The sequence below is a fragment of the Paramormyrops kingsleyae genome, chromosome 8, assembly GCF_048594095.1.
Source record: "Paramormyrops kingsleyae isolate MSU_618 chromosome 8, PKINGS_0.4, whole genome shotgun sequence".
Lineage (NCBI taxonomy): Eukaryota > Metazoa > Chordata > Actinopteri > Osteoglossiformes > Mormyridae > Paramormyrops > Paramormyrops kingsleyae.
The window spans coordinates 35,767,367-35,792,509 of record NC_132804.1 but is presented as its reverse complement, the minus strand read 5'-3'; the positions used below and the strand labels follow the sequence as shown (position 1 = coordinate 35,792,509).

General features: G+C 39.0%; 1 protein-coding gene and 2 long non-coding RNA genes across 6 annotated transcripts in view; 2 read left to right on the top strand and 1 right to left on the bottom strand.

Annotated features, from left to right (window-relative positions):
• Positions 1 to 1,060: 1,060 nt before the first annotated feature.
• LOC111844585 (uncharacterized) lies at positions 1,061 to 4,053 on the top strand. The gene is made up of 4 exons (XR_002838422.2): positions 1,061 to 1,179; positions 1,566 to 1,756; positions 1,961 to 2,100; positions 2,339 to 4,053. It is a non-coding gene; the product is annotated as an uncharacterized lncRNA (long non-coding RNA).
• An 8,375-nt stretch (positions 4,054 to 12,428) lies between these two features.
• LOC111844644 (uncharacterized) lies at positions 12,429 to 16,268 on the bottom strand. The gene is made up of 3 exons (XR_002838441.2): positions 16,141 to 16,268; positions 13,903 to 14,067; positions 12,429 to 12,655 (listed from the first exon to the last, which is right to left on the bottom strand). It is a non-coding gene; the product is annotated as an uncharacterized lncRNA (long non-coding RNA).
• Positions 16,269 to 16,291: 23 nt separating this feature from the next.
• Positions 16,292 to 25,143, top strand: part of usp48 (ubiquitin specific peptidase 48) — a 55,993-nt gene continuing 47,141 nt past the window's right edge. For 2 of the 4 annotated variants that reach the window (XM_072715736.1, XM_072715734.1), the window contains exons 1-9: positions 16,293 to 16,388; positions 16,990 to 17,165; positions 17,801 to 17,921; positions 18,128 to 18,269; positions 18,494 to 18,621; positions 18,778 to 18,902; positions 23,014 to 23,122; positions 23,408 to 23,541; positions 23,631 to 23,713. In XM_072715736.1, the coding sequence (XP_072571837.1) occupies positions 17,032 to 17,165; positions 17,801 to 17,921; positions 18,128 to 18,269; positions 18,494 to 18,621; positions 18,778 to 18,902; positions 23,014 to 23,122; positions 23,408 to 23,541; positions 23,631 to 23,713 (976 nt within the window). In that variant the 5' untranslated portion in view covers positions 16,293 to 16,388; positions 16,990 to 17,031. Of the gene's footprint in view, positions 16,389 to 16,989; positions 17,166 to 17,800; positions 17,922 to 18,127; positions 18,270 to 18,493; positions 18,622 to 18,777; positions 18,903 to 23,013; positions 23,123 to 23,407; positions 23,542 to 23,630; positions 23,714 to 25,143 lie in introns of all 4 variants that reach the window. The other 2 variants (XM_072715735.1, XM_072715737.1) reach the window with 2 other exon arrangements.

Genomic DNA, 25,143 nt, shown 5'->3' with positions numbered 1-25,143 from the left:
CTTATTTCTTTTTATTATTTTAATTTCTTCTATGTAAAGCACTTTGAATTGCCATTGTGTATGAAATGTGCTATATAAATAAACTTTTTACTGTTAACAAACAATGAAATTATAATTAAATGTTTACTAATTATTAGTAGTGCTGTGAGTCGACTACCAATGCTTAAAAACATCCCAAGCTAATGTTTGATGCACAGAATTTATTGTGTGGTTTTCCTAAATAGATTATCACAGTGGAATAGTTAGTATAGCATGCTATGCCACTTTCATCAAAACCTATTACAAAGCTATAGCAATGTCATGTCATTAAATATGATAAACAGCGATTCTGGAACAGATCTGCGTCTTCCTTACCCCGTTAAAAAACATATTACAGTATGTAACCATATTCCGTCCGTTCAAAAAAAAAGTTGCTCTAACTGTTCGTTACAAGCAGCATTTGCTGTCAGGCAGGTAGCTTAGCTAACATACATAAACATATTTCTGCTAGCCTACCGCAAAATTGCACCATTTGTACAAGACAAGTAGAGCTATTTTATGTGTGTAATTTATCACTTACCACTGTCTTGTTTTTTCTTATCCTCCTCTTCCTTTCTCTTCTTTCTTTTTTGGCTTCCTGAAGCATAATTCCGCTTCATGACTGCCGAGGAAGTTTTGTATTTTGCCGGCAGCAGAGATCGCGTGGTTGGCTGGCTGCTGTCAGCGAGGGGGGCCCCCTTGAGGGGGATCCCGATAACAGTGTCATTGCACTTTACTGCATTCACTATCAATGGGGCGCTCACACAGTTTGTCGCTGCATTTTATTCTTAACCAGTCGTTGTCTTGGGGCCCCAGGCCAGCTCGGGGCCCCAAGCAATTGCTTGGTTTGCCTGCCTTGTCGCGACGGGCCTGAATCCATCAAACTATAAGCGAATTAGTTTAACTTGCATAACTGGAAAAGTAATGGAAGCTGGTAGTTCGGACTCTGTTCTGTCAACGACGACTCTGCCTGCCCCTCTCATTGTGCTTGTTTGCCCCGGTCTTGAAATAAAGAGCAGTCTTGCCAGTATCTCCCCTAACTTGTGTGTTCACTATAGAATACCTTGCAGACTCATGGACCCCCTGGAACTGCAGACCCAACTCGAGGATGCCTGGACACGGATCACCCAACTTACCAACCTGTCGGTCAGATGCAGTATGGTCAGTACTCAAGTTGAGGGGGGATAAGGAGGGATGTCATCCCCCCTGAAATAAAAGCAGTCAAAATCATCCAAAATGAACATCCCCCCGTTCCATCCCTTGTGCTATTTTTTCAATGAATGCATTAGTGATGGCCGATTCGCGAACAAATCGTTCTTTTTAACTCGTTTTTTTCAGTGAACAGGTTGAACCGATTCGTAAGTCTGAACAAATTGATTTTTTAAATTATTTTAAAACATTTTTAAAACTGATCTTTGGCTATTCAACCTCCAAAAGCATCCCCCGCGATTTTGGATTTATTTTTCATGTTCTGTCTGCACTTGTCTTATCACTTTTACGTTCATTGTTTTGTTCGTCACTTACATTCGTCACTTCTGCGTCCGTAGGCTTCCTTCTGGTGCTGAAAACACCTGAACGGCCGAGTACCTGGCCATCGTGAGACACGGTTGCTGTACAAGTGAAGGGAGATACGGTCTCTAACTCGGTGACTCCAAAAAAAAAAAAAAGCAAGAGCCCGGAAAATTGACAACAAAAAACATGATTATGAAAATCTTTGGAAACTTCTATGAGGTTTTATGTAAGTCACTTTTATCCAAAAAAATCTGTTTGTGCTATATATTTGTGTAATTTGTAAGATTCATTTTCAGATTTTGTAAATTGTTTCAATGGTTTCATTCTTTTGTTTTTGCAATTGAATTAAATTGGACTTCACTTGACTTAAGAGGATTCAGATGTTCATTTACAATTTTTCTGAGGTTTTGTTTTGTTTTCATTATAATAGATGAATTACCAAAAGATTTCAAAGTACCATGAGTATGAAGCTGCACTTGAATCAAGTGGGAAAATGTGTCCTCTGCATTTGACCCTAACTATGGAGCATGTGATAGCTATGCCAGCCAGGGGACAGACTCCAATTCTGAGGTGCCTTGGTCTGACACGTAACATCCACACCATGCATGTTGTTTTAGGATAGTAGAATATATTAATTTTCTTAAACAACAATAAAAAGGGTACACAGTTGTTCTCCCACCATGTGCACAAAATATGTCTGATACACGATTGTTGTTTTCACAACTCGACTACTGAGTATGGTATGCTATGTGCAGCTCTCCATAGTGTTGGATAACATTGTATGAGAGCGATGCTGCTCGCTCCCCAGGCCAGAGCCCTGATCGTCTGAACCCGAGCACATGCAGGTTGGCCGAGTGCCTCTCACCCTGGCGGAGCAATCCCATAAACTCCAGCAATGTCTCTGCCTGTACTGTGGGGCTGCAGGGCACTTCAACCAAGCCTGCCCCGTGCACCTGGAGCAGATGCTGCCTGAAGCCGTCCAGGTAAGGGCATTCTCGCCTGCTCTCATCTCCAAAAATCTGATGGTTGTTCTGATTATTTTGCAGTGGGCCATGAGCCTGGTGAAGGAATGCGTCCTCAGTGGAGAGTCTGCAACCTGAAGATATGTTAATCATCCCGCCACAGTATCAGGAGTTCCGAGATGTGGTCAGCAAAGCCCTCTTCTTCAGGTTGCCCCAACATCACCATTCGGACTGCGTCATAGAGCTTGTGGAAGGAGCTGCTCTTCCCAAAGGACGTCTTTGCTCCCTGTTGTGCCCTAAAGAAGAGGCCATGTGGAAGTATGTGCACGAATCCTTACAACCAGCTATTATACAATACTCTACTTCCCCCGTGGTGTCTGGGGTCTTTTTTGTGAAGAACAAGGATGGAGGGCTTCGCTAACGGGCGCTATATGCAATTACAAAGAAGTGCCGCTTCCCTTAAATCCATCTGCATTGGAGCATTGCGGACTGCTCAGATCTTCACTAAATCAGATCTACGGAGTGCGTCTGGATTAAAGCAGGGGACGAGTGGAAGATGTTTTACATTACCACCACTGGTCAATACGAGTACCTTTTGTTGCTGTACGGATTAGCTCGTAGCCCCTCCATTTTCAATCTTTCAAGTCCTAAACGACGTTATACCAGTTGTTATGCATTTCTCGACACGTTCTCATGAATTGATAGGCTATGTATCCAAGTGTAATTTTTTCCCCCTCTGCGTTTAACACACTGCAAGCTTTTTAACATTCTTTTTTTTTTTTTATTAAACATTTAGCTGACAGTATTAATCAGTTAAAATTCTTCTTATTGGTTAAACAGTGAATTATGAACACCCAATACATGTAACAATTTATTACATTTGCCTCTCCCTCATTCCCCCTAAATCTTCTAAAGTTGTAGCATACCATCTGGTTTTCTTAGGGATGAAACATTTCTCATGACTGTACCAAAGTAATTTCCCTGGGCTATGATGTGAATACTGAAGAGCAGAAGTCTGTTTATTTGAAACAATTATTAAATAGTATATGGTATACACTTGCCATTTTTGCCTCTATTTGTAGGCTGCAGCAAATTTAGCAACATTTTAATTGTGTACACGTTAACATTATTAAGAATATAGTTTCATATTGTAATAAGGAAACGATGCCACGGATGTATTTCCCGTTGTGATGTTATGCATGTGACGTCACACGCAGAGAGTGTAAGTGCATTGTACTACAGCCAGACCTGTCACTACGTGTCACTACGTGATCTGTACACCCTACGGAATCCGTAGCTTCCGGATCCGGTTCATGCATAGTTTACATGTGCACCTGCATACGTTGCCAGCGTTTTGGACCAGAAGCCCTATTTACGGCAGCCTCCCTATCTATGATAACGCATGCGTGAGAACGCGTCTACGCTAAAAGTATAGTTTAGTTACTGTTGTTTCAGCTTTTGATCCCTGTGGAACAAATGTGGGAAACGTGTTTCTCAGTAAGTCACAACAATAAAAGAATCTTTTTCTACAAGATAATGTATCTGTACCTCACATGGTTTCATATTGGACTGGTATTGTTGTTAGTAATTTCAATAAAACTGAATTAATACTATTTTTTAATACTATTTATTTCTTAAAAATAACAATTTAACATTATACACATAATACAGTTTTATAGCAACAAAGCGGCAATCATAAATAAAAAAATTATACGTGTATAAACATCCAAAGACAAGGTAGGTTATTTGTTTGGGGAAAAAACTTTTGATTTCGCACACAATCTCTAGGCACTATCACTATTCATTTTCTTTCAAGAATATTTTTAACTCATTTTCAAAAGTAATACAATTCCAAAAACCTACACTTACGAATATGAAACTTGGCAACTATGATGAGATTATTACAAAGGTATTCAATATAATTTATCTTGCAGTGGTAAGTACCGCTGCCTCACACGTCTGGGACTTCAAGTCTCCACCCTGGTTCCATGTGTGGAGTTGGTATATTTGTCGTGGAAATTTCACTGAGTCGATTAAGAGTCTGACAAACTTTATTTGGGAATAACTTATTTATTGGTCACAAAACACCAACAAACCCAGCTCAAACATATAACAAACGCAATTCTCCTGCTCTATTGGTTCACCTTGGTAGCAAGGTAAAATCCACCCATTTTGCCCAATTTACCGGAATCTGTCTTCGGCTTCTACACTCTAATTGAGATATGTATATAGATATTGATTATACGACATTGAATCACTGTCCACGTACACGCATGCGTGTTTAGAATTCACTACGAGTCGTAAACGTACGTAGCACAGTGGATTGAGCCGCAGTCGCAAACAGCACTGTTTGCTACCAGTTGTAAAATACTCCGTGTACGCATGCTTGAACTCTGAGCACATGCACAGTCTAAATCTGGCAAAGACACATGCAGGCGCACTGTGGCTGCCTGATTGGCGATCCTGGCCCGATCTGTGGAATCCTGGCAAATCGAGGGGGACGGCCAAGATGGCGACTGTGTAACATTCATGTGCTGAAGCTCTGCACTTGCTTTGCAGTTAACGCATGTAAAAGGGTATTAAGATTAATAACATATTTTTTTTTCTGGTCTAAGCAAGTCTTTTTTCGTTCTTTCGTTCTCATAACTTTTCAAACGAGCGCAATGGAGGCAGATAGGCCTTTCCTCGTACGCGAGGAAATCTCTGGATGCCGCATTCAAGGGAAATGGCACAGTAAATACGTCTGGATTGATAATCCCTCAACCTGAAACTCCTAAACCACCCTCCAAGAAATCAAAAATGGTTGACAGAGTTGGGTCAGACAATCAAACGGTCTCAAATGTACACCTGTTGGAAGTTCTGGAGCGAGTTGAAAAAATGCAGGCGGAATTCCTGACTCGCATGCAATCCCTCGAGATAACAGTGAAAGACAACACAAATTCCTTAAACAGCGTGACTGAGGCGCTCGAGTTCACCAATAATCAAGTAGAAGAGGTGACAAACAAGGTGGGCACCTTACAGAATAAGGTGGAATCACTGGAAAAGGAGAATCGTGTGCAGCGTGACAAATGTGATGAACTGGATGCTTACAAGAGGAGGTGGAATTTACTAGTGTCCGGTATTCAAGAGCAGAGAGGAGAAGATGTCCGGAAGATTATCATTGATCTGTTTAGTAAAGTTTCTCCTGAGATCGCAGATCAGCTCATCTACACCCTTGATGTCGCCCATAGATTGGGTTTGTGCTCTGAAGGAGCTCGCTTGAGCTGCCGAATCATCGTGCAGTTTCTTTCACGCAAAGTCCGAGATCAGATCTGGAGAGACGCCAGAACCGCCGTCGTCCTCAAAGAAAGGAAAATCAGGATTTTCGAAGACCTGACGCAAAGCACCAAAGACGCCCGGAACCAACTCTGGCTGCTTGTTGAGAAAGCGAGAAAGGAGGGGAAGAGAGCAGGATTCAGAGGCCCCTTCACCTATATTGATGGTAGAAGGATCTCTGCTAAAGATCAGTTTGGCTGAATGATGCTGTGGCATCCGCGCACCCAATGACTTTCTGATACTCGATCACGGTTAACACGAACAGCACCGCGGCTTGTTTGCCCTTTTTTTCCCTGACAGGATGGATAGACTGGAGACTGTGTTATACTCAGGTATTAGGAATCTGGAACCAGAAGAACAAAAGGTACCGTTACTTATTTGGTTATTTCACGAGTTGGATCCTTAACTCAGTTTATACTTTTATTTTGGGACTTACACGTGTCGGACATTGGTCACAAATTTGGAATATGTACTTTTAAATCCATCCTTTGCTGTTTATGAGTCTGGGTGATCGTTTGGAAGAAGATATTACATTTTAGTGACTAAAAGATGAACGGAAGAACTCAGAAAAGGATAAAAAAAAAGAAAACGAAAAAGACTTTAACTCAAGCCCTTATACTCATCCCGTTGCAGAGTTTGGTGTTCTATCTCTTTTTTGTGTTATTTCAGAGAAGTTTCTTCTGTTCTAATTGATATCTTTTTCTGTACCTAGTTCTTTAGGTATAATTCTCGTTTCATTTTTATGTCTTTATCTTTGTTGTCTTTAAATGCCAGGGGTTTGAAAAATAATGTTAAAAGGAAGGCTTTATTTTTATTTTCTAAGAGACACAAAGTAGATTTTTGTTTTTTTCAAGAAAGTCACTCTACATCTAAAGATGCCAAATTTTGGAGGTCACAGTGGGGCAACGAAATATGGCTGTCACACGGGTCAGAATATTCTGCGGGAGTAGGGATTATGAAGTATAATTTTAATGGTAGTATTCTGGAAACCAGTATCGATCCTTCAGGTCATTTCCTGCTTATGGTAGTTGCTGTCAAGGAATTTATAGTGATCATTGTCAACATCTACGAATACAATTCTGTTGCAGGAAACCGTACGTTCTTTAACATGCTAGATCAAAAACTGTCTGCATTTGGGAAATATCCTACCGCCTTTCTGATTTTAGGCGGTGAATTTAACATAGTAATGAATAACACAATAGATTGATACCCTCCAAGGAAAGCAGCTTCTCCAAATTCAAGTCTTGTTGCATTTATGGATAAATTTGATTTAGTCGACATCTGGAGAGAAATATACCCGGATGTAATACAATACACTTGGTCTAACAAAAACCGTTCAAGTCAATCCAGAATTGATTATTGGTTGATTTCTAACACATTAAGAAATAATAATATTTCTATTAATATTAGCAACAGTCCACTGACTGACCATAATGCCATTTATATTTCGGTTAATTTATCACAAAATGCTACAATTCATACTTCTAAAGCATTACTTTGGAAATTAAATAATTCCCTTCTTAAATATGATAAGGTCAAGCAACAGATTGATGAGTTCATCCGAATTTACTGGAAAAGAGCTGAATCAGAAAAACCTTATGGACGGAACTGGGAGCTTCTAAAATATGAATTAGGAAAGTTCTTAAGAGAATTTGGAAGTAATGTAGCAAAACAAAACAGATTAATGGAAGATGACATTCTTTCACAGCTGTCTGCTTTACCACTTAAAGGACCATTGACAGATCCTCAAAATACTAGACACTCCAAACTGCAGAATAAATTAGATGAGCTATATAGAGCCAACGCTAAAGGAGCCTATGTTAGATCCAGAAAAAAGTGGCTGGAAGAAGGAGAACAGAATTCAGCCTATTTCTTCAGGTTGGAAAGATCCAATGCTATGAACGCGTCTATTGATCGTCTCCAAACAAATGATGGTGCTCTTGATAATCCTAGAGAAATAGCTGCTTTTTGTTCCAAATTTTACAATAACTTGTACACTTCAAGGTATTGTCATAATTCAGCCAAATCCTTTTTTGACTCTGTTAGTCAAAACAAAGTTATTTCATTCGAAGATAAAGAAGCTTGTGATACCAATATATCTCAATCAGAAATTCTACAGGCAATTAAGAGCTTAAAAAATAATAAAAGTCCAGGCAGTGATGGACTAACTGCTGAATTATATAAGACGTTTGATGAAAATTTATCTCCTTTCTTACTAAAAGTGTTCAAGGAAAGTTTTGAACTGGAAGCATTTCCACCAACCATGACACAAGGAGTCATTACTCTGATACCCAAACCCAATAAAGATCGAGAATGTCTAGAAAATTGGAGGCCAATCACCCTTTTAAATAACGATTCTAAAATTTAAGCTTTAGTTTTAGCACAAAGAATGAAAAATGTACTTAGTATTATTATTGATGAATTGCAGTTTTATGGGCCAACGTCACATTACGAATAATATAAGATTAGTTTTAGATCTGTTAGATTACGAGGATCTCGTCCCTAATGACAGTTTCATGCTTTTCTTAGACTTCTACAAAGCCTTTGATTCGCTTGAGCATAAGTTTATATTTCAAGCTCTTGCCAAATTTGGGTTTGGAGATCACTTTTGTAGAGCCATCAGAACACTATATAAAAATAATAATAGTGCTATTAAATTAAAATTTGGAACCTCACCAAGATTTAGTTTGTCACGTGGACGTGGTGTAAGACAAGGCTGTCCTATATCTCCATATTTATTCTTACTTGCCTCTCAGTTTTTAGCCCTGCATATTTCCAGTAATAATGTACAAGGTATTTCAGTTGATGATAGACAAATTCTAATTAGCCAGCTAGCTGACAACACTACTCTGTTTCTGAATGACGCGTCCCAAATCCCTTTAGCTTTGCAATTGATCGAGTCCTTTTCTAGAGCTTCAGGTCTCTGTCTAAACATCAACAAATGTGAGTTAATGTCAATTAAACACTGTGAAATTCCCTCTATTTGCAACATCCCTGTGAAAAATCAAGTTACATACTTAGGTATTGTCATTAATAAAGACCAAAAAGAAGATGTAAACTAAATTTTGATCCTTTAATAGTGAAAACACAAAGGAAACTCAATATGTGGCTGCAGAGAGATTTATCGATAAGAGGAAGAATTTTACTTTCTAAAGCTGAAGGATTGTCTCGACTGACTTATGCTGCTCTTTCCTTGGAGGTTGACAAAGGAATTAAAAAAAAAAGTTGACAGCATGTTAAACAACTTTGTTTGGAAAAACAAAATTCATTATATTAGGAAATCAGTAATAATGAATCCAATAAAACAAGGGGGACTGGATTTTTTGGATTTTGCTACCTTAAACAACACTTTTAAGATTAACTGGCTTAAGAATTTTCTTAAAAATCCCTCTTCCCTTTGGAATATTATTCCCAATTATATTTTCTCTAAAGTCGGTGGCCTGAATTTTCTTTTACTCTGTAATTATAATGTCTCAAAAATCCCTATCAAACTTTCTAATTTCCATAAGCAGATGCTCTTGTCCTGGTCCGTCATACACAAACACAACTTCTCTCCGCACAAATACTGCTTATGGAACAATAAGGATATTCTTTACAAGAATAAATCACTTTTCTTCAAAAAATGGTTTGAAAACAACCTACTTTTAGTTGGACAACTTTTTAATTCACAAGGCAGATTTTTTACAGAAATATACACTCACCTAAAGGATTATTAGGAACACCTGTTCAATTTCGCATTAATGCAATTATCTAATCAACCAATCACATGGCAGTTGCTTCAATGCATTTAGGGGTATGGTCCTGGTCAAGACAATCTCCTGAACTCCAAACTGAATGTCAGAATGGGAAAGAAAGGTGATTTAAGCAATTTTGAGCGTGGCATGGTTGTTGGTGCCAGACGGGCCGGTCTGAGTATTTCACAATCTGCTCAGTTACTGGGATTTTCATGCACAACCATTTCTAGGGTTTACAAAGAATGGGGACCGGAGGGTGTGTTCCAACTACAGGGGGATCACACTTCTCAGCCTCCCTGGGAAAGTCTATTCCGGGGTACTGGAGAGGAGGGTGAGATCGATAGTCGAATCTCGGATTCAGGAGGAACAATGCGGTTTTCGTCCTGGTCGTGGAACGCTGGACCAGCTTTATACCCTTGCAAGGGTACTGGAGGGGGCCTGGGAGTTTGCCTATCCAGTCTACATGTGTTTTGTGGATTTGGAAAAGGCTTACGACCGGGTTCCCCGAGGTGCTCTGTGGGGGGTGCTTCGAGAGTATGGGGTCCGGGGTCCACTGTTGTGGGCGATCCGGTCCCTGTACGAACGGAGCAGAAGCTTGGTCCGCATTGCCGGCAATAAGTCGGACGTGTTCCAGGTGCGTGTTGGGCTCCGCCAGGGCTGCCCTTTGTCATCGGTCCTGTTTATCATATTTATGGACAGGATTTCTAGGCGCAGCCAAGGCGTCGAGGGTGTCCAGTTTGGTGACCTCAGGATTGCCTCGCTGCTTTTTGCAGACGATGTCGTCCTGCTGGCTTCATCTGCTGGGGATCTCCAGCAGGCACTGGGGCGGTTCACAGCCGAGTGCGAAGCGGCAGGGATGAGGATTAGCACCTCCAAGTCCGAGACCATGGTTCTCAGCCGGAAACGGGTGGTTTGCCCTCTTCAGGTTGGGGAAGACGTACTGCCTCAAGTGGAGGAGTTTAAGTATCTCGGGGTCTTGTTCTCGAGTGAGGGTAGGCGAGATCGGGAGCTGGATAGACGGATCGGAGCGGCGTCTGCAGTTCTGCAGGCGCTTAATCGGTCCGTCGTGGCTAAGAAAGAACTGAGCCAAAAAGCCAAGCTCTCGATCTATTGGTCCATCTTTGTCCCTACCCTCACCTATGGTCATGAGCTATGGGTAATGACCGAAAGAACGAGATCGCGAATACAAGCGGCCGAAATGAGGTTTCTCCGCAGGGTGTCTGGGCTCTCCCTTAGGGATAGGGTGAGAAGTTCGGATATCCGGGAGGGCCTCAGAGTAGAACCGCTGCTTCTTCACGTCGAAAGGAGCCAGTTGAGGTGGTTTGAACATCTGGTGCGGATGTCTCCTGGGCAGCTACCGGGAGAGGTTTTCCGTGCATGTCCTACAGGGAGGAGGCCCCGGGGCAGGCCCAGGACTCGCTGGAGGGATTATATCTCTCGGCTGGCCTGGGAACACCTCGGTCCCCCCCCCCCGAGGAGCTGGTGGGGTTAGCTGGGGAGAGGGAGGTCTGGGTGCCTCTACTGAAGCTGGTACCCCCGCGACCCGAACCCCGGACAAGCGGCAGATGATGGATGGATGGATGGATGGACAAAGAATGGTGTGCAAAGGGAAAAACATCCAGTATGCGGCAGTCCTGTGGGCGAAAATGCCTTGTTGATGCTAGAGGTCAGAGGAGAATGGGCCGACTGATTCAAGCTGATAGAAGAGCAACTTTGACTGAAATAACCACTCGTTACAACCGAGGTATGCAGCAAAGCATTTGTGAAGCCACAACACGCACAACCTTGAGGCGGATGGGCTACAACAGCAGAAGACCCCACCGGGTACCACTCATCTCCACTACAAATAGGAAAAAGAGGCTACAATTTGCACGAGCTCACCAAAATTGGACAGTTGAAGACTGGAAAAATGTTGCCTGGTCTGATGAGTCTCGATTTCTGCTGAGACATTCAAATGGTAGAGTCAGAATTTGGCGTAAACAGAATGAGAACATGGATCCATCATGCCTTGTTACCACTGTGCAGGCTGGTGGTGGTGGTGTAATGGTGTGGGGGATGTTTTCTTGGCACACTTTAGGCCCCTTAGTGCCAATTGGGCATCGTTTAAATGCCACGGCCTACCTGAGCATTGTTTCTGACCATGTCCATCCCTTTATGACCACCATGTACCCATCCTCTGATGGCTACTTCCAGCAGGATAATGCACCATGTCACAAAGCTCGAATCATTTCAAATTGGTTTCTTGAACATGACAATGAGTTCACTGTACTAAAATGGCCCCCACAGTCACCAGATCTCAACCCAATAGAGCATCTTTGGGATGTGGTGGAACGGGAGCTTCGTGCCCTGGATGTGCCTCCCACAAATCTCCATCATCTGCAAGATGCTATCCAATCAATATGGGCCAACATTTCTAAAGAATGCTTTCAGCACCTTGTTGAATCAATGCCACGTAGAATTAAGGCAGTTCTGAAGGCGAAAGGGGGTCAAACACCATATTAGTATTAGTTCCTAATAATCCTTTAGGTGAGTGTATATGTTATGTGCGTTAACGTTTTTTTTTCTATTAAAGTATCTGAGCTTAACATGGATAAAGGATGCATATCAATTTACTATAAATACAGATGTAGGATTTTCTATCCGTATGCTATCCATGTCAAAAAAGTTAATTTAAAGCTTCTAAATTGACAGATTTTGTAAAATTAATTTAATGCAGTTTCACCAAAATTCTTTTTTTATGTCAATGATATTTATGACAGATGATGGCCACAGGCAGAAACAACTCCAGTGGAAACACCAACACAGATTTTAATGAGTAATATATTTCCTCATGTCTTTCTCATTCATGATTTGCCCTACAGATCCGAAAGGTTCCTATATAAACGTATCTTGTACTATATTTGCTTTTAATGGCCTATTAGTTCTTTTATTGAAATACAATGACAACCTTACATGATTTTAGTACAACAGTGTTTCATAATGTATTTTCGTTTGTTTTGTTTAGTCCATCTTCTGTGCTCTAGCTCAGCTGACAGATGTGTCCACACAGGAAGCAGAGAACTTGTTCCTTGCTGGTCTTCAGCACAGCAGAAGGTAGGAGTTGCAGGAAAAGACCTGCAAGGTTAAATGGTGCATGTAACATTGTTAACTGTGTACTTTTTTTGTCTGTTCTAGTGAGATTGAAGACTTTGACCCGAGAATAACCTGTCAAATGAAAAAGGACGGTCTGCTGTAGGACTGTACATTTTTGTTATTGCTTTTCACTTTTCCAAGTGTTTTTTTTCTTTTCTCAAAATAGAATTTTTACTTTATTTTTACGTTATTTATATATAAAACAAGTACTGACTACCCTCATAGTGCTTTTGCTCTTCACTTATTCTTCACTTTCCACAATAAATGAGTTGCACACAACCTGAAGATAAATTGATCTTGAAATTACCACTGCTAATGCTATCTGCACACTGACCTAATATTTTATTATGTTCTTGTATTGCTTAGATTTGCATTTCCAGTATTTCTTCTCTTATTGTTTCATTCCTTATATATATAATGCACCATTTCAGGTTGACACAGTGATAGGTTTGTTTTGCTTACACTATGAAGATCTTGATAACTTCTCAAAACATAATAAGCACATTTAGGGAGGGCCACAGTTCCCTGCAGCTTAAATACAGCAAAGAAAACGTGAGAGGAACCAAGATTCTAAGAAGCAGTCCTGACAGAGTGAGTCTTTTAAGCATGGACACTTGGTGTAAGACAAAATATATGGGAAATGTATTGTTAATTAAATATACACAGCATACAAAACACTATAGACAGTATTTAAACATTGAAGACACAGTCCACAAACGGATCAACATCCACTTTTCAGTCTGTTTATTGGGAATGTTGCAGTTGAACTTATTTTAGGTGAATGTTTATCTGATTCATTTATTTATGTATATTCCAACAACTGTAACTGTTATTAGTGGCATTCAATGTATGCGGCCATTTGAACATTTTCTGAGCAGAAATTGTAGCATACACTCGCTTAGAATGACATTCCATTCCATTTTTCTACAAATGCATTATTGTCTGCGCTTATCTTAGTTGCGAGTAAAGCAATGATTGCCAATTATGATGATCTGTCAAATATGTAACGTTGTTTTGTAACGTCAAAACATAATCAGGCAGGCATTTACGGAAATCGGCGCATTGCGCAGCGTTCGCGGCGGTCAGAGCATTGCCCATGCGCTCGCCTATCGGCCAGGCAGTCAGTATCAAATAGTGACGTACACGAAGTGCGCATTCGTCCTCAGATCGGGCAGCCACACGCACAAATTGGCCCAATCCCAAACCGGTCCCTACACACTCCGCCTCACCATTCCGCCTTCGTTTGCGCGTTCCCGAGACCCATCGCCATGTTGAAGTGTGTCTCAAAGCAGCAGCAAGGGCTAAGGGGGAGTGGTCGATTATACCCTCCTTTAGCGAGTCAGCAACGATGGTGGCTCACGCGATTCCACTACCACTTCCATATCCGGCAATTCCTAGAGCACAGGAAACAGAACAGCGCGATAATTTAATAATTGGATTCTAACAGCACTGTGAAATACACATAGAAAGTCTATGTTACATGTTATAATTCATCGCTGCAGAAAAAAATTAGGAAAGCAGTTATTTGTAGCTGGTCAGTACAGATAGATTTTATCGTGATCCGATTACAAGAGATTTTGTGTACTTTTCAAACTAGAAACCACAGGAAGAAACGTTCGTACGCAAACTCCAACAACATCACACCAGCAATAACAATTTACGTTTCATATTTGCCTGTTTTTTTCCCCCTACAGATCTGATCTAGTATTTGATACAGAAGTAATGTGTAATGTTTCATGCGTGTAAACTGTTATCTATGGTAGGGTGACCAGATAATCCATGTCAGGGAGGACACTCTGAGCTAGGCCAGGAATTGTAAATTACCATTTCAATTAAACGGACCTGGATTTCACTTAAGTACTGAGCTCTTGCTGTGTGCTGATTGGTCAGTCTCCTATAATCATGCATGTGTCACTAATGCTAATGTGAAACAGGTGGATGAGGCTTTCAGTCAAGGAAACAAACCAGTCAAAGCACAAGAAGAGCTGAACTATTTAGCCGAGCACAGGAGCCTTTTAATTTGAAAGTAGCTTGTAAAACCCGAAGTAACTCAAAGTGTCCTCCCTGACCTGGATTATCTGGTCACCCTAAGCTATGGTAGAAATTGTACAATCGTCAATATGACACGTGTACATAGGCTACTTAAAATTGCTCAGTGCAATAAGACGACGTAGCCGTCGTCTTCTCGCATTAGATAAACTTTGTGCTTTTTAAAAATAACTGATATGTCATTAAAGAAAATACAATGCAGCTTCTTGATGGATCCATTTGGTCAAATCACTACGTAATGCATTTCCTCTTTCCGGTAAAGAAGACTGTAAAAAGGCGCTGCGAGGGCAAGTCTGTCTCATATCTTTCTTTTGACAATTTCCTTCGGTTTACGTGCATAGGGCGTGTTGTGAGGATGACTCGGCGGGAGGGTGACTCGAAATGAAGGCGGAGTGTAGAGGGTTTGGGATTGGGCCGTATATTATGCATGAACCGGATCCGGAAGCTAAGAATCCCGTAGGGTGTACAGACTACGGATCGAGTAACGACAAGACCCTCTTGCATCCCAGGTTTACGAAGAGCGTCTGGCCGTTATGCTTACAGTTTCAGACTCTCTGGTTCAGACAAGAAAACTTACGGAAAATCTATATTATTTCATTATAAACCTAAACTTAACTAGATCAAAAGCGTTGGGGTAATTTGCAAACGCCACAGGCTATTTTCAAGGTGATTAATCTGTGACATACATGAAAATGCGACAGATTTGTTTCGAGTTGAAAATGTCACGCCAGCCAGCTGACCAAAGCTGGAAACCGTCATCCAGTATTTTTTTTCCTCTGCATTGTCATTTGAGCGGCATACCAAATTTCGTTGTACAATGACAATAAAGGTATATAAATACTTCTACAAATGCATGGGGCGCTATATACACAAGAAAACTGCGCAGTCGCATTTATAATTTTACAGCAAGGAGCATATCATTCTTATTTCAGCAATACATGTGCTTATACACTACGAACAACGCACTTTCGATTAAACCCTGAACTTTTGATTAAATTACCAGAAATATGACTACGCCATTCAAATGCAAATAAGCACTACCTATTTGCGTATGCATAGTACAGACACAGATTAATGATGCTACGTGATGTGGTGTATATACATACTGCAGATCCGGGTAGTGAAATGTTCAGTATTTTTCTCTGTGTTGCACATTAGGTTGATTAGGTTGTGCATAAATTGTCTTAAATTGTTCACAAAGCATGGTTGTGTGTGAGTGTGTGAATAGTTATTATTGATACAAACAAAAAAGATTATTTAGCTTTACATAAGGACTGCATAAGAAACAAAGTTATAAGCAAACAGCCTAAAACTATCACAGACTAATATAGATAAATGATAAATGTGTTCCAATTATTACAGTTTATGTGGTAAGTATTTGGTTTTAAGCAGTTTTCTTTTGTCAAAATTAGACCTACCTCATTATTTCGGCAGTTAAGTGGAACACTTGTACACTACAATAATGCCCATTTAAGAGAAGAAAGAAAACAGGGCTGCACTATGAGCCACTGTTCTATTTCGCGTACGATTTCTATGTTCAAATGCCACGTTCCGTACGCATTACATCACACGTGAATATACGTATTACGTGTACACGAGGCGTACGAGCAAGTTTGAAAAGAGGAAACATTTGTTTCAAAAACAGACGTGTACACGGTAAATCGAAGTAAATATTGTTAATATCAATAAATTGTATCCACGTCAACATAAATATGACTATACTGAGAAATATTGCTAGCTTTTTTTCTGTTCTGCAAGAGGCTGAAAACCAAATAGATAAATTCGAATTTAGAAGTCGTCGTACATGTAATTGTGTGGTTACATAGCTAGCTGTTTTAAATGTGCATTTTTCTATAGTGTAGTTACTTTGTAATTGATATAATTGAAATTAATAACAGCGATATCGTATTTTGACTGCTCACTTCACGCTCAGCGTCGCTTTATTTCAATGACATGCAAGTAATTTCGCGAGTAATTAGCAGTAATTAACATCGTACTATTCGTTACATGGTTACTCGGTATACTATTAACTTGTTTTATTTTTCTTTATATTGGTTAATAAATTTACCATTGTAGCCGAAATGGCGATTGTCTAAATTGCGCCAAATTGTATAGTGAGCTGGCAAGTTGCATTGTCTAACATTTATGTGAAACAATAGATTTAAATCGATAACAGAGAACGTACATATTTAGATTATCACTTCTATTTGTAATTTAATTCCTATATTTCTACTTTAATATAATAACATAAATATTTGGATGGCTAGGTCAGTGAGTCTCAGCCAGTATTGGGATGGTGGTGATGTAGTATGGCTCCGCGAATCCAGCTTGAGAGAGCCGCCTGGAGCTGGGCTGACACTGTGAAGCCGGAGGATGTGACGGAGGAGCACATCGAGAAGGCGTACCGTATCCGAGTGCCGGCCTGTAAAAGGGTCGTATGCAGGTGACCGTTAAATGCATGCCTTTAATGCTCGTGAATCTTACAAATAGACACTTGATACAAGTTTTAAAATCGAATCAATATGTAATGAGTTAACAATCATTTCAGTTTTTTGCGTGTGTGCTAAAACTTTGATTCACTACATAACTTGCCCTTTAAATAAATTTAAAAAAAACTTGTCTGGAAAAATCTAATTCGTTTTCGTAGTTATATGGCATAGACGAATGTATTTAGTATATGACTAACTTGGAACTTGAGTTGCAAGTAATTTCAGGGGTTAGTGGTCGCAAATATATTAATTGTTACAAGTTCATGTACTAAATGGAAAGGTGTGTTAACGGTAAGTTAACACTAGGGAATTGTTATATGTTGGGGTTTGTTTAGGTCGTAAGTAAAGAGAGACTAGTGACAGATCTAGATTTTTTTTACTATGCTAGCAATATTGGTTATTTGTGGGATAGCAGTCATGGGTAACCAGAATGATGTCTTTGTGGAAAAATCAGGTATTAAAACCAAGCATTACTACAGAACACTCATTGACTCGTTTCTTTGCATCGTCCTTTAATAATGTGTTTTATACTGCTATTTCAAAAGTTGTTCTTATGATATAATTTAATATTTTCTCCACTGTTTCTTAGGAGAAACTGTAAAGGAAATCCTAATTGTCTTGTTGGCATCGGAGAACAAGGGTGGCTAGGTGAAATAGATGAAAATTCCTTCCACAATATTGATGATCCAAATTCAGAAAAGCGAGACAAGGTACTACATATGTTTTCTTTTCAAATAGTTCTGGACAGTCTATGTTAACTGTTGTAATCAATTAATTAATATTTTTATGTATGTGGTTGAAAACTGTTTTCTTGAATATTTTATGTAAACTGTTGTTTTTCTCAGTTTTAATTTGTCTGAAGTTTTTCTGTCCAAATGAAACTTGATTTGAAGACTTAAACTTCTCTCATTTCTAGAACAAGTTTGTTGGCTTGACAAACCTAGGAGCGACATGCTATGTGAACACATTCTTGCAGGTATGGTTTCACAATCTAGAGCTGCGCGAAACCCTTTACCTATGTCAGAATTCCAGAGCGGAGGAACACAACATGGAGTCAGGTCAGCAAATTTCCTGCTTATGTTAACTTTGGAAATGTTCTATAATAAATAAATATTACCGTGTACAACAAAACATTTGTCAGTTTCATAGAGCCTAATAGTCTTATTTTCCAAATGTATAAATCATACAGAATATACCTCAGCCTTTGCATGCAAGACAGGAAAAAGTGCTAATCAGTTATTTTTCTGAACAAATGTGTAATATGCCGCTATTCCATATATAGACTATGAGCCCCAGAGTATATGTGAACATCTGCAGTACCTGTTTGCATTGCTGCAGAACAGCAACAGAAGATATATTGATCCCTCAGGTCTGGTGAAGGCATTGGGTTTGGATACAGGACAACAGCAGGTGCTTATCTTTATGTACTTAAAAAGGTTTCCCCTTTTAGTTTAGAAGAAAAGTTGTATTTTATAAGGTGGATAATATAAAAAAGTACTATTTGAATAAAAAAATGTCAGCATAATGAAGCAAGTATTACTTAGCATCTCTTTTTTGGCCTCTTAGGATGCTCAGGAGTTCTCCAAGCTTTTCTTGTCCCTCTTGGAAGATACCCTTTCAAAACAGAAGAACCCAAATCTGCAGAATGTAATACAACAGCAGTTTTGTGGGCAGTCTGCTTACGTCACTGTGTAAGTGAATTTTAACTCTTTTATTATTATAATTAGGCATATTATGTTAATGAGTTTAATCCCTTTTCAGTTATATTCATCTGGGAAGGAAGACTGGATTAATCACTGTTGATTAATGATGCAGTAGATGATCAACAATGATTTACTTCTCGTCACAGTTTCAGTGCTTATGCTCTTTTTAAATAGATGTCTCCTAAACATTGTTATGAACAATAATTATTTTTCAGTCAAAGTTTTTGTTGGTATGTAGACAAACACTGTAAATTGGATCATTATAATTAAATCCGTATGAATTTACTCCTTTTAGCAAGGCAAATTTGTGTCAGAACAGTGATATGCAAAAGTGCAATTGTAGTTTAATTTTTTAGAGGAAAATTACTAAAGGTTTTAAAGGATTTTTATCCCCTTTAATTCTTAGACCTGTTTTAAAGCATGCTGTATATATTTATACAAAATGTGCAGATTTCATTTTTAAATTTTAATTATTTAAATTTTAATACATTTTGTTGATTTCAGTCCGTCCTGTTTTGTACTCTAAACAGACTTGGTTTTCAGGGCCCAGGCGTTTCCCACAGTGCTGTTGACCTTGAATTGGATCAGTTATGCAGAAAGCTTGTCTTTTATCATCCCAGAGATGTTCAGTTGAATTGGTGATTAGACTGGTTGCTGTGTTAAGTTGAATTCATTGTTCATGCTCATGGAACCATTCCTAGACAATTTTAGCTAATGCATATATCAGAATTATGGGACTTGAGTCTGGTCTCAAGCCCACATATAAGTGGACTGGTTTTGTTATGCACTTTAGTGAATTTTGACTTGGTCTTGACTTGAACTCGAACACTTTTGACTTAGATACCCCTTCCAGAGTCCAGTCCAGAGTTTCAGTGTTTTTCAACATTGAACATGCACCTATTAGTAATATAATCAAGACCACCTAAACTGAGACCAAGTCATTACCAAGACCAGACTGTATTGAGACCCAAGACCAAGGCAGAGCTAGACCAAGTAAAGATCAGAAACAGACTAACGTTTGAGTTAGGGCTGCCACTAACATCTGTTTTTCTAGTGATTAATCTACTGACTATTTTAGTGATTGGTCGATAAATCTAAATCAGTGGTTCTCAACCGGTGGGGGGGGCGCGGACACTCTTGCGGGGGGGCGCAAGTAGGCTACAGGATGGGAGGGGAAAAAACTGGAAAAAAAAATTGCAAATTTGTGATTTGTTTGGATTCATCTGATCTATTTTCGCTGCTAAAATAGACCAAAACGGTCATTATTTCATCAAAAATGTAAGTGACTTAATATTATTAACTTGTTTGTTGAACTGTTATATGAAATCAGTGTCACATTTGAGGTGAGGTGATGGTAAATTAAGTGATGGTCAATTGTCAGCTCTCTTGGTCGTCAGGTCGTGTGATGTATGTTGCTGAACTATTCAAATGTTATAAATATAAAAACACCACATTTTGAAATTTAACTGCAGTATGTCAATTTAGTTTATTTGTGTGTGCTGCGCTCATAGACTTTAGAAAACGGCGCTCATTTGTTTGATTTCTCCTCGAGAAGCTGCGCAAGCCTCAAAAGTTTAAGGTCCTTGCACCCTGACTGAGTCCGAAACTGTCGTATTCGTTTTTCATATTCGTCATTTGGTGGCTCTCAATTGTCAAAAACACCCCTCAAAATATTTGCTACGGATACGAAAATTGCAGAAAATCGAATCATCCGAATTAATTTTTATGACGCACGGAAGTTGCAGAGGCTGCAAACGTATAAAACGTGAGGTCGTATTTAGTTTTTTTTTTATATATATATATATATATATATATATATGTGTGTGTGTGTGTGTGTGTGTGTGTGTGTGTATATATAAAAAACGAATAAACTAGTCAGAATATAGGCTACAGTTAAAGTTTTCCTTTAGTTTTTGTGAAATACACGCACACACGCAGCCACGCACACACAAACATGTTTAAATACATTTATGTTAATAAATAAACAACAATAAATTGTTGTAACAGCAATATCTCCAAGTTTTGTTTTTCACTGTAAAAATGTAATGATTTGCCAATGCAAAGTGAGTACCGCCACCTTTTTCCCCCACTTCAAGCACTGATTATAGCACAAACAAATCATCCTCCTGACCACTTTTTTTTTTTTGTCAAAAGCGACAAATCCAGTGACTTTTACTGGTGTTTTTGGAGTCTTTTGTGGTGAAAACAATTTGCGACGTACTTTAAAGAGGATTATCGCTCTTTTGCGTGGGTTCGAGATCCGTTTGTGTGCACAGCAAACGAGGTATCAATTGATATGCAGGAACAGCTTATTGAGCTGAAGAGTGACAGTAGACTGAAGGAACTCTTTAGCTCCTGCCCTCTTTCGTCATTCTGGGCAGCATTGATGCAGGAATATCCTGAACTCTGTGACGTCGCCTTTAAGATTCTCCTTCCTTTTGCGTCGACATATTTGTGTGAGGCAGGATTCTCAAAAATGACTGCACTCAAAACTAAATACCGCAATCGTGCACAAATCGAGGATGATTTGAGGCTATGGTTTATCAAACATTGAGCCAAGAATTGAGGATCTTTGCAAGGCAAAGCAGGCTCAGGTCTCACATTAACATCACCTACCTGCAAGCTTCTGTAAAAAATGCAGATGATGCCTACTATTAGGCCTAGTAATAATAACAATAATAAAGCATAAATTAATATCAGAGGTCTGGTGTCAATTCCCAATTATAGCAATAGCCTAGTAATGATAATAGGCCTATACTGATGATAATAATAATAATAATAATAATAATAATAATAATAATAACAACAATAAAGCATGTAACCTCATTATTATATAGCAATAGCCTATATATTAATGATGATAGGCCTACTACTACTCATAATAACAATAATGTCTGCAAGCTCACATTAGAAGTCTGGTGCTACTGCCAGTTATAACAATAGCCTAGTAATGATAATAGGCCTACCTACCGCTACTGATGATGATAATAATAAATAATAATAATAATAATGTGGGCCTAAAAATAATAGCCTAGGGCTATCTATCTATCCATCTATCCATCCATCCATCCATCCATCCAAGGTGGTGTTTGGGATGTGGGGGGGAGGGGCACTGGGGCCCCAACTGCAATGAGCCAGCTTTGGGGGGGACCAGCTTGCAAAAGGTTGAGAACCACTGATCTAAATGATTCATTTTCCTCCAGAATATCACATTGGCCATTTAAGTTAATTTTATTTTGAGAACCCCAAACTATGTCATTGTAGGACTTTAGATAATGGCCAAAATTGATCTCAAGTACTACAGCACTAGCACCTATGCAGTTAACTCGCATCCTTATAATGTCTACCAAGTCTGCAACTCTCCATTTTGCATGCATAAATCATAAGGAGATTCATTCTGTAGAAAGAAGCAAATACTGCAAATCATCGATTACTGAGGTGGTCGGCACAACCAATTTCTACAAACATCTGGGAAGGAAACAAAGACAAACAGCTTACTGTTTGTCAAGAGTCAATAATTGGCTAAGTGTCCAACCAAAATCGTTTTGCCTAGTAATCTAGCTATTAACTTAGCTAGCCATCATCTTATAATAATTATTGTTGTACTCTATTCATTCCCATATTGGAAATTGTCTTTTTCATATTACCCTCCTTGGTATCTCAAGAAACACGGGTGAGAGTGAATTTTGGGATCAGATCACAGTGTCAGTCAGTGTCCAGCACCACTGGAGTAGTTATGTTTATTGGTCTTCTTATTCAAGAGCCTAGTGGAAATTTGATTGATCTGCCAAGAGTGGGAATCAAACTAGCAATCATAGGAGTCTTAACCCCCATTGTGCATGGTTAAGCCAAAAAAAATTATATTCTGAAACTGCAGCATGCAGCTATTGCTTACTTTGTTGCTAGCTTTATTTTATAACTGCATTTACTTAAAATTCTGGTCATATTGCAAATTAGGACTAAAATTTTCTATTGTACTTATTTCTCTCAAGTTATTTATTCCCCAGAATTGTTAACTTTAGTGCTATCCGTTTTCTCTCTTTAAAATTGTTGGCATCCATGGTATGGATCTAGTAATTTGTGTTCTTCTGCATTACAGATGCAATCAATGTGGTCGTTCGTCTCTACTTCCTTCACGCTTCTATGAGTTGGAGCTCAGCATCCAGGGCCATAAGCAGCTGACAGAATGTATTACAGAGTTTCTTAAGGTAATATAAAGTATGACAATTCTGTTGATACTGTCCTCAGTAACAATGGGATTTTTTTTCCAGTAGTTAAAATCTTGTTCATGGGTTTTTCGGCTTTTTAATAAACTAATTTTCACAAAAATGATCTAGATCTCTTATAGCAATTTTTAACCAAATGAACCATTGAACCAATTATTTAAATCGTAGCGACAGTAATATTCGTTTTAAGATTTATTTACATATATGATGCTGAAAATATATGCAGATTTGCTCCTGGTCTATTCCATTTTAATGGTGTTTCTATAGGAAGAGAAGTTGGAAGGTGACAACCGATACTTCTGTGAGAATTGTCACAGTAAGCAAAATGCAACCCGCCACATCAAGTTGCAGACCCTCCCACGCACCCTTAATCTGCAGCTGATGCGCTTTGTTTTTGACAGGTAACCCCATGTAGCTCCTACACTCTGAGACTATGAAAATTACTAGTTTGTTTGTTTTTTGTTTTTATTTGTTTGCTTGTCTTTTACAGGCAAACTGGTCACAAGAAGAAACTAAACTCCTTCATTAGTTTCCCTGAAGTGTTGGATATGGGACCCTTTCTGGAGGAAAAAGGTATTTATAATTATTGTTGTTATTTTCATAGTAGTACATTTAAATTGTAAATTATTCTGACTTGAATGAAGTATGCTTTTGTTATATAAAGGTTAAAATGATGTAATTCTTTGTCATAACAGTGCAAGCGCATTTGCTTTGTCATGACATTCACTGAAAGATATGTAACGCTTTGTACAGCGAATGCGTACTTGTTTATAAGTCATGTCACTCCCTGAGTATTCCTTTCAAGCAAACTGTATCTGATTAAATTAATTTTATATTCCTTTCTAAAAACATTACCTCTCAGCTGGAGGTGTTCTGAATTGCTGCTAATAGGTCCTTGATTTAGACTAGCTTGCTCCATAGTTATATGTTCCTTGCTAGGTCTAGCTGCTATCCTTTATTGTACAAATGCTGATTGTAAAGTATGCTATTTTGAAATCTCGTGATGCTGAACAGCTTGCAATAATCAATGCACCTTGTACGGCTGAATGATTTATTGATTTCAAATTGAAATTGTAGTTTGAAACAATGCAAGTAGCAAATCGCAAAGGCTGCGATTAAGGATATGCCATGTACAGCATGTCTGACCAAGGGTTTCAAACTGTTGTGAGAATAGTTTTACAAATTAATGCCGTCCTCCTTGTGTGACAGTCATTCTGTCAGTTTGGAGACTGTTCTTAGTGTTCTGGTATGAGGTATTCAATAAAAGTTTGCACAGTTACGGCTACTTATGGCTTGATATTAAAATATGTATATGCCTGGTCACTAAAGACTCAAGGTGTGTACACAAGAGTTAAAAGATATCATGACTTTCTTCACTGACACTTCAGTGCAAATTGCACTAAAGTATATCAAACATAGTATACCAAAACAGCATGATGTGGTGTGCTCTGCTACCCAAGTTTAATATAGATTACTAAGTTTTGGGAGTCACAAATGCATTTCATTAATATTTTAGCTGTACTACTAATCTGCTTACCAAATATTGGGTGTAAATTAAATGTCTGTATAGTATCAAAAAGCTGATGACTGGCCAAATGCTTCGCCCTTTGATCTGAAGCTCTGGTGATTATTGCGCATGCGCCATATAATATCGCCCAGCCCTAAGACCAGTTAATATTTTTAGGGATGCAACTACTAATTGATTAAATCGATTAAAATCGACTATTAAAATAGTTGGCAACTAATTTAATAATCGATTAGTTGGGTCAACGTTATTATACACATAAGTACCGTGGCTACTACCCCCTAATTTGGGAGCAGTAAGCTAACCAAAGCCGACCACCATAAAAGAAAAAGGAAACGAGAACCAATGCCATGCCTAGAGTAGCTTACGTGATGAATTCTGGAAGAATTGAGAAAAAAAAACGTTTGAAAAATGGCGGAGGCGGACACAGCAGAGTCTTGTTTTAATTCTGCCAGAAACGGTAGTATTTGGATAACTT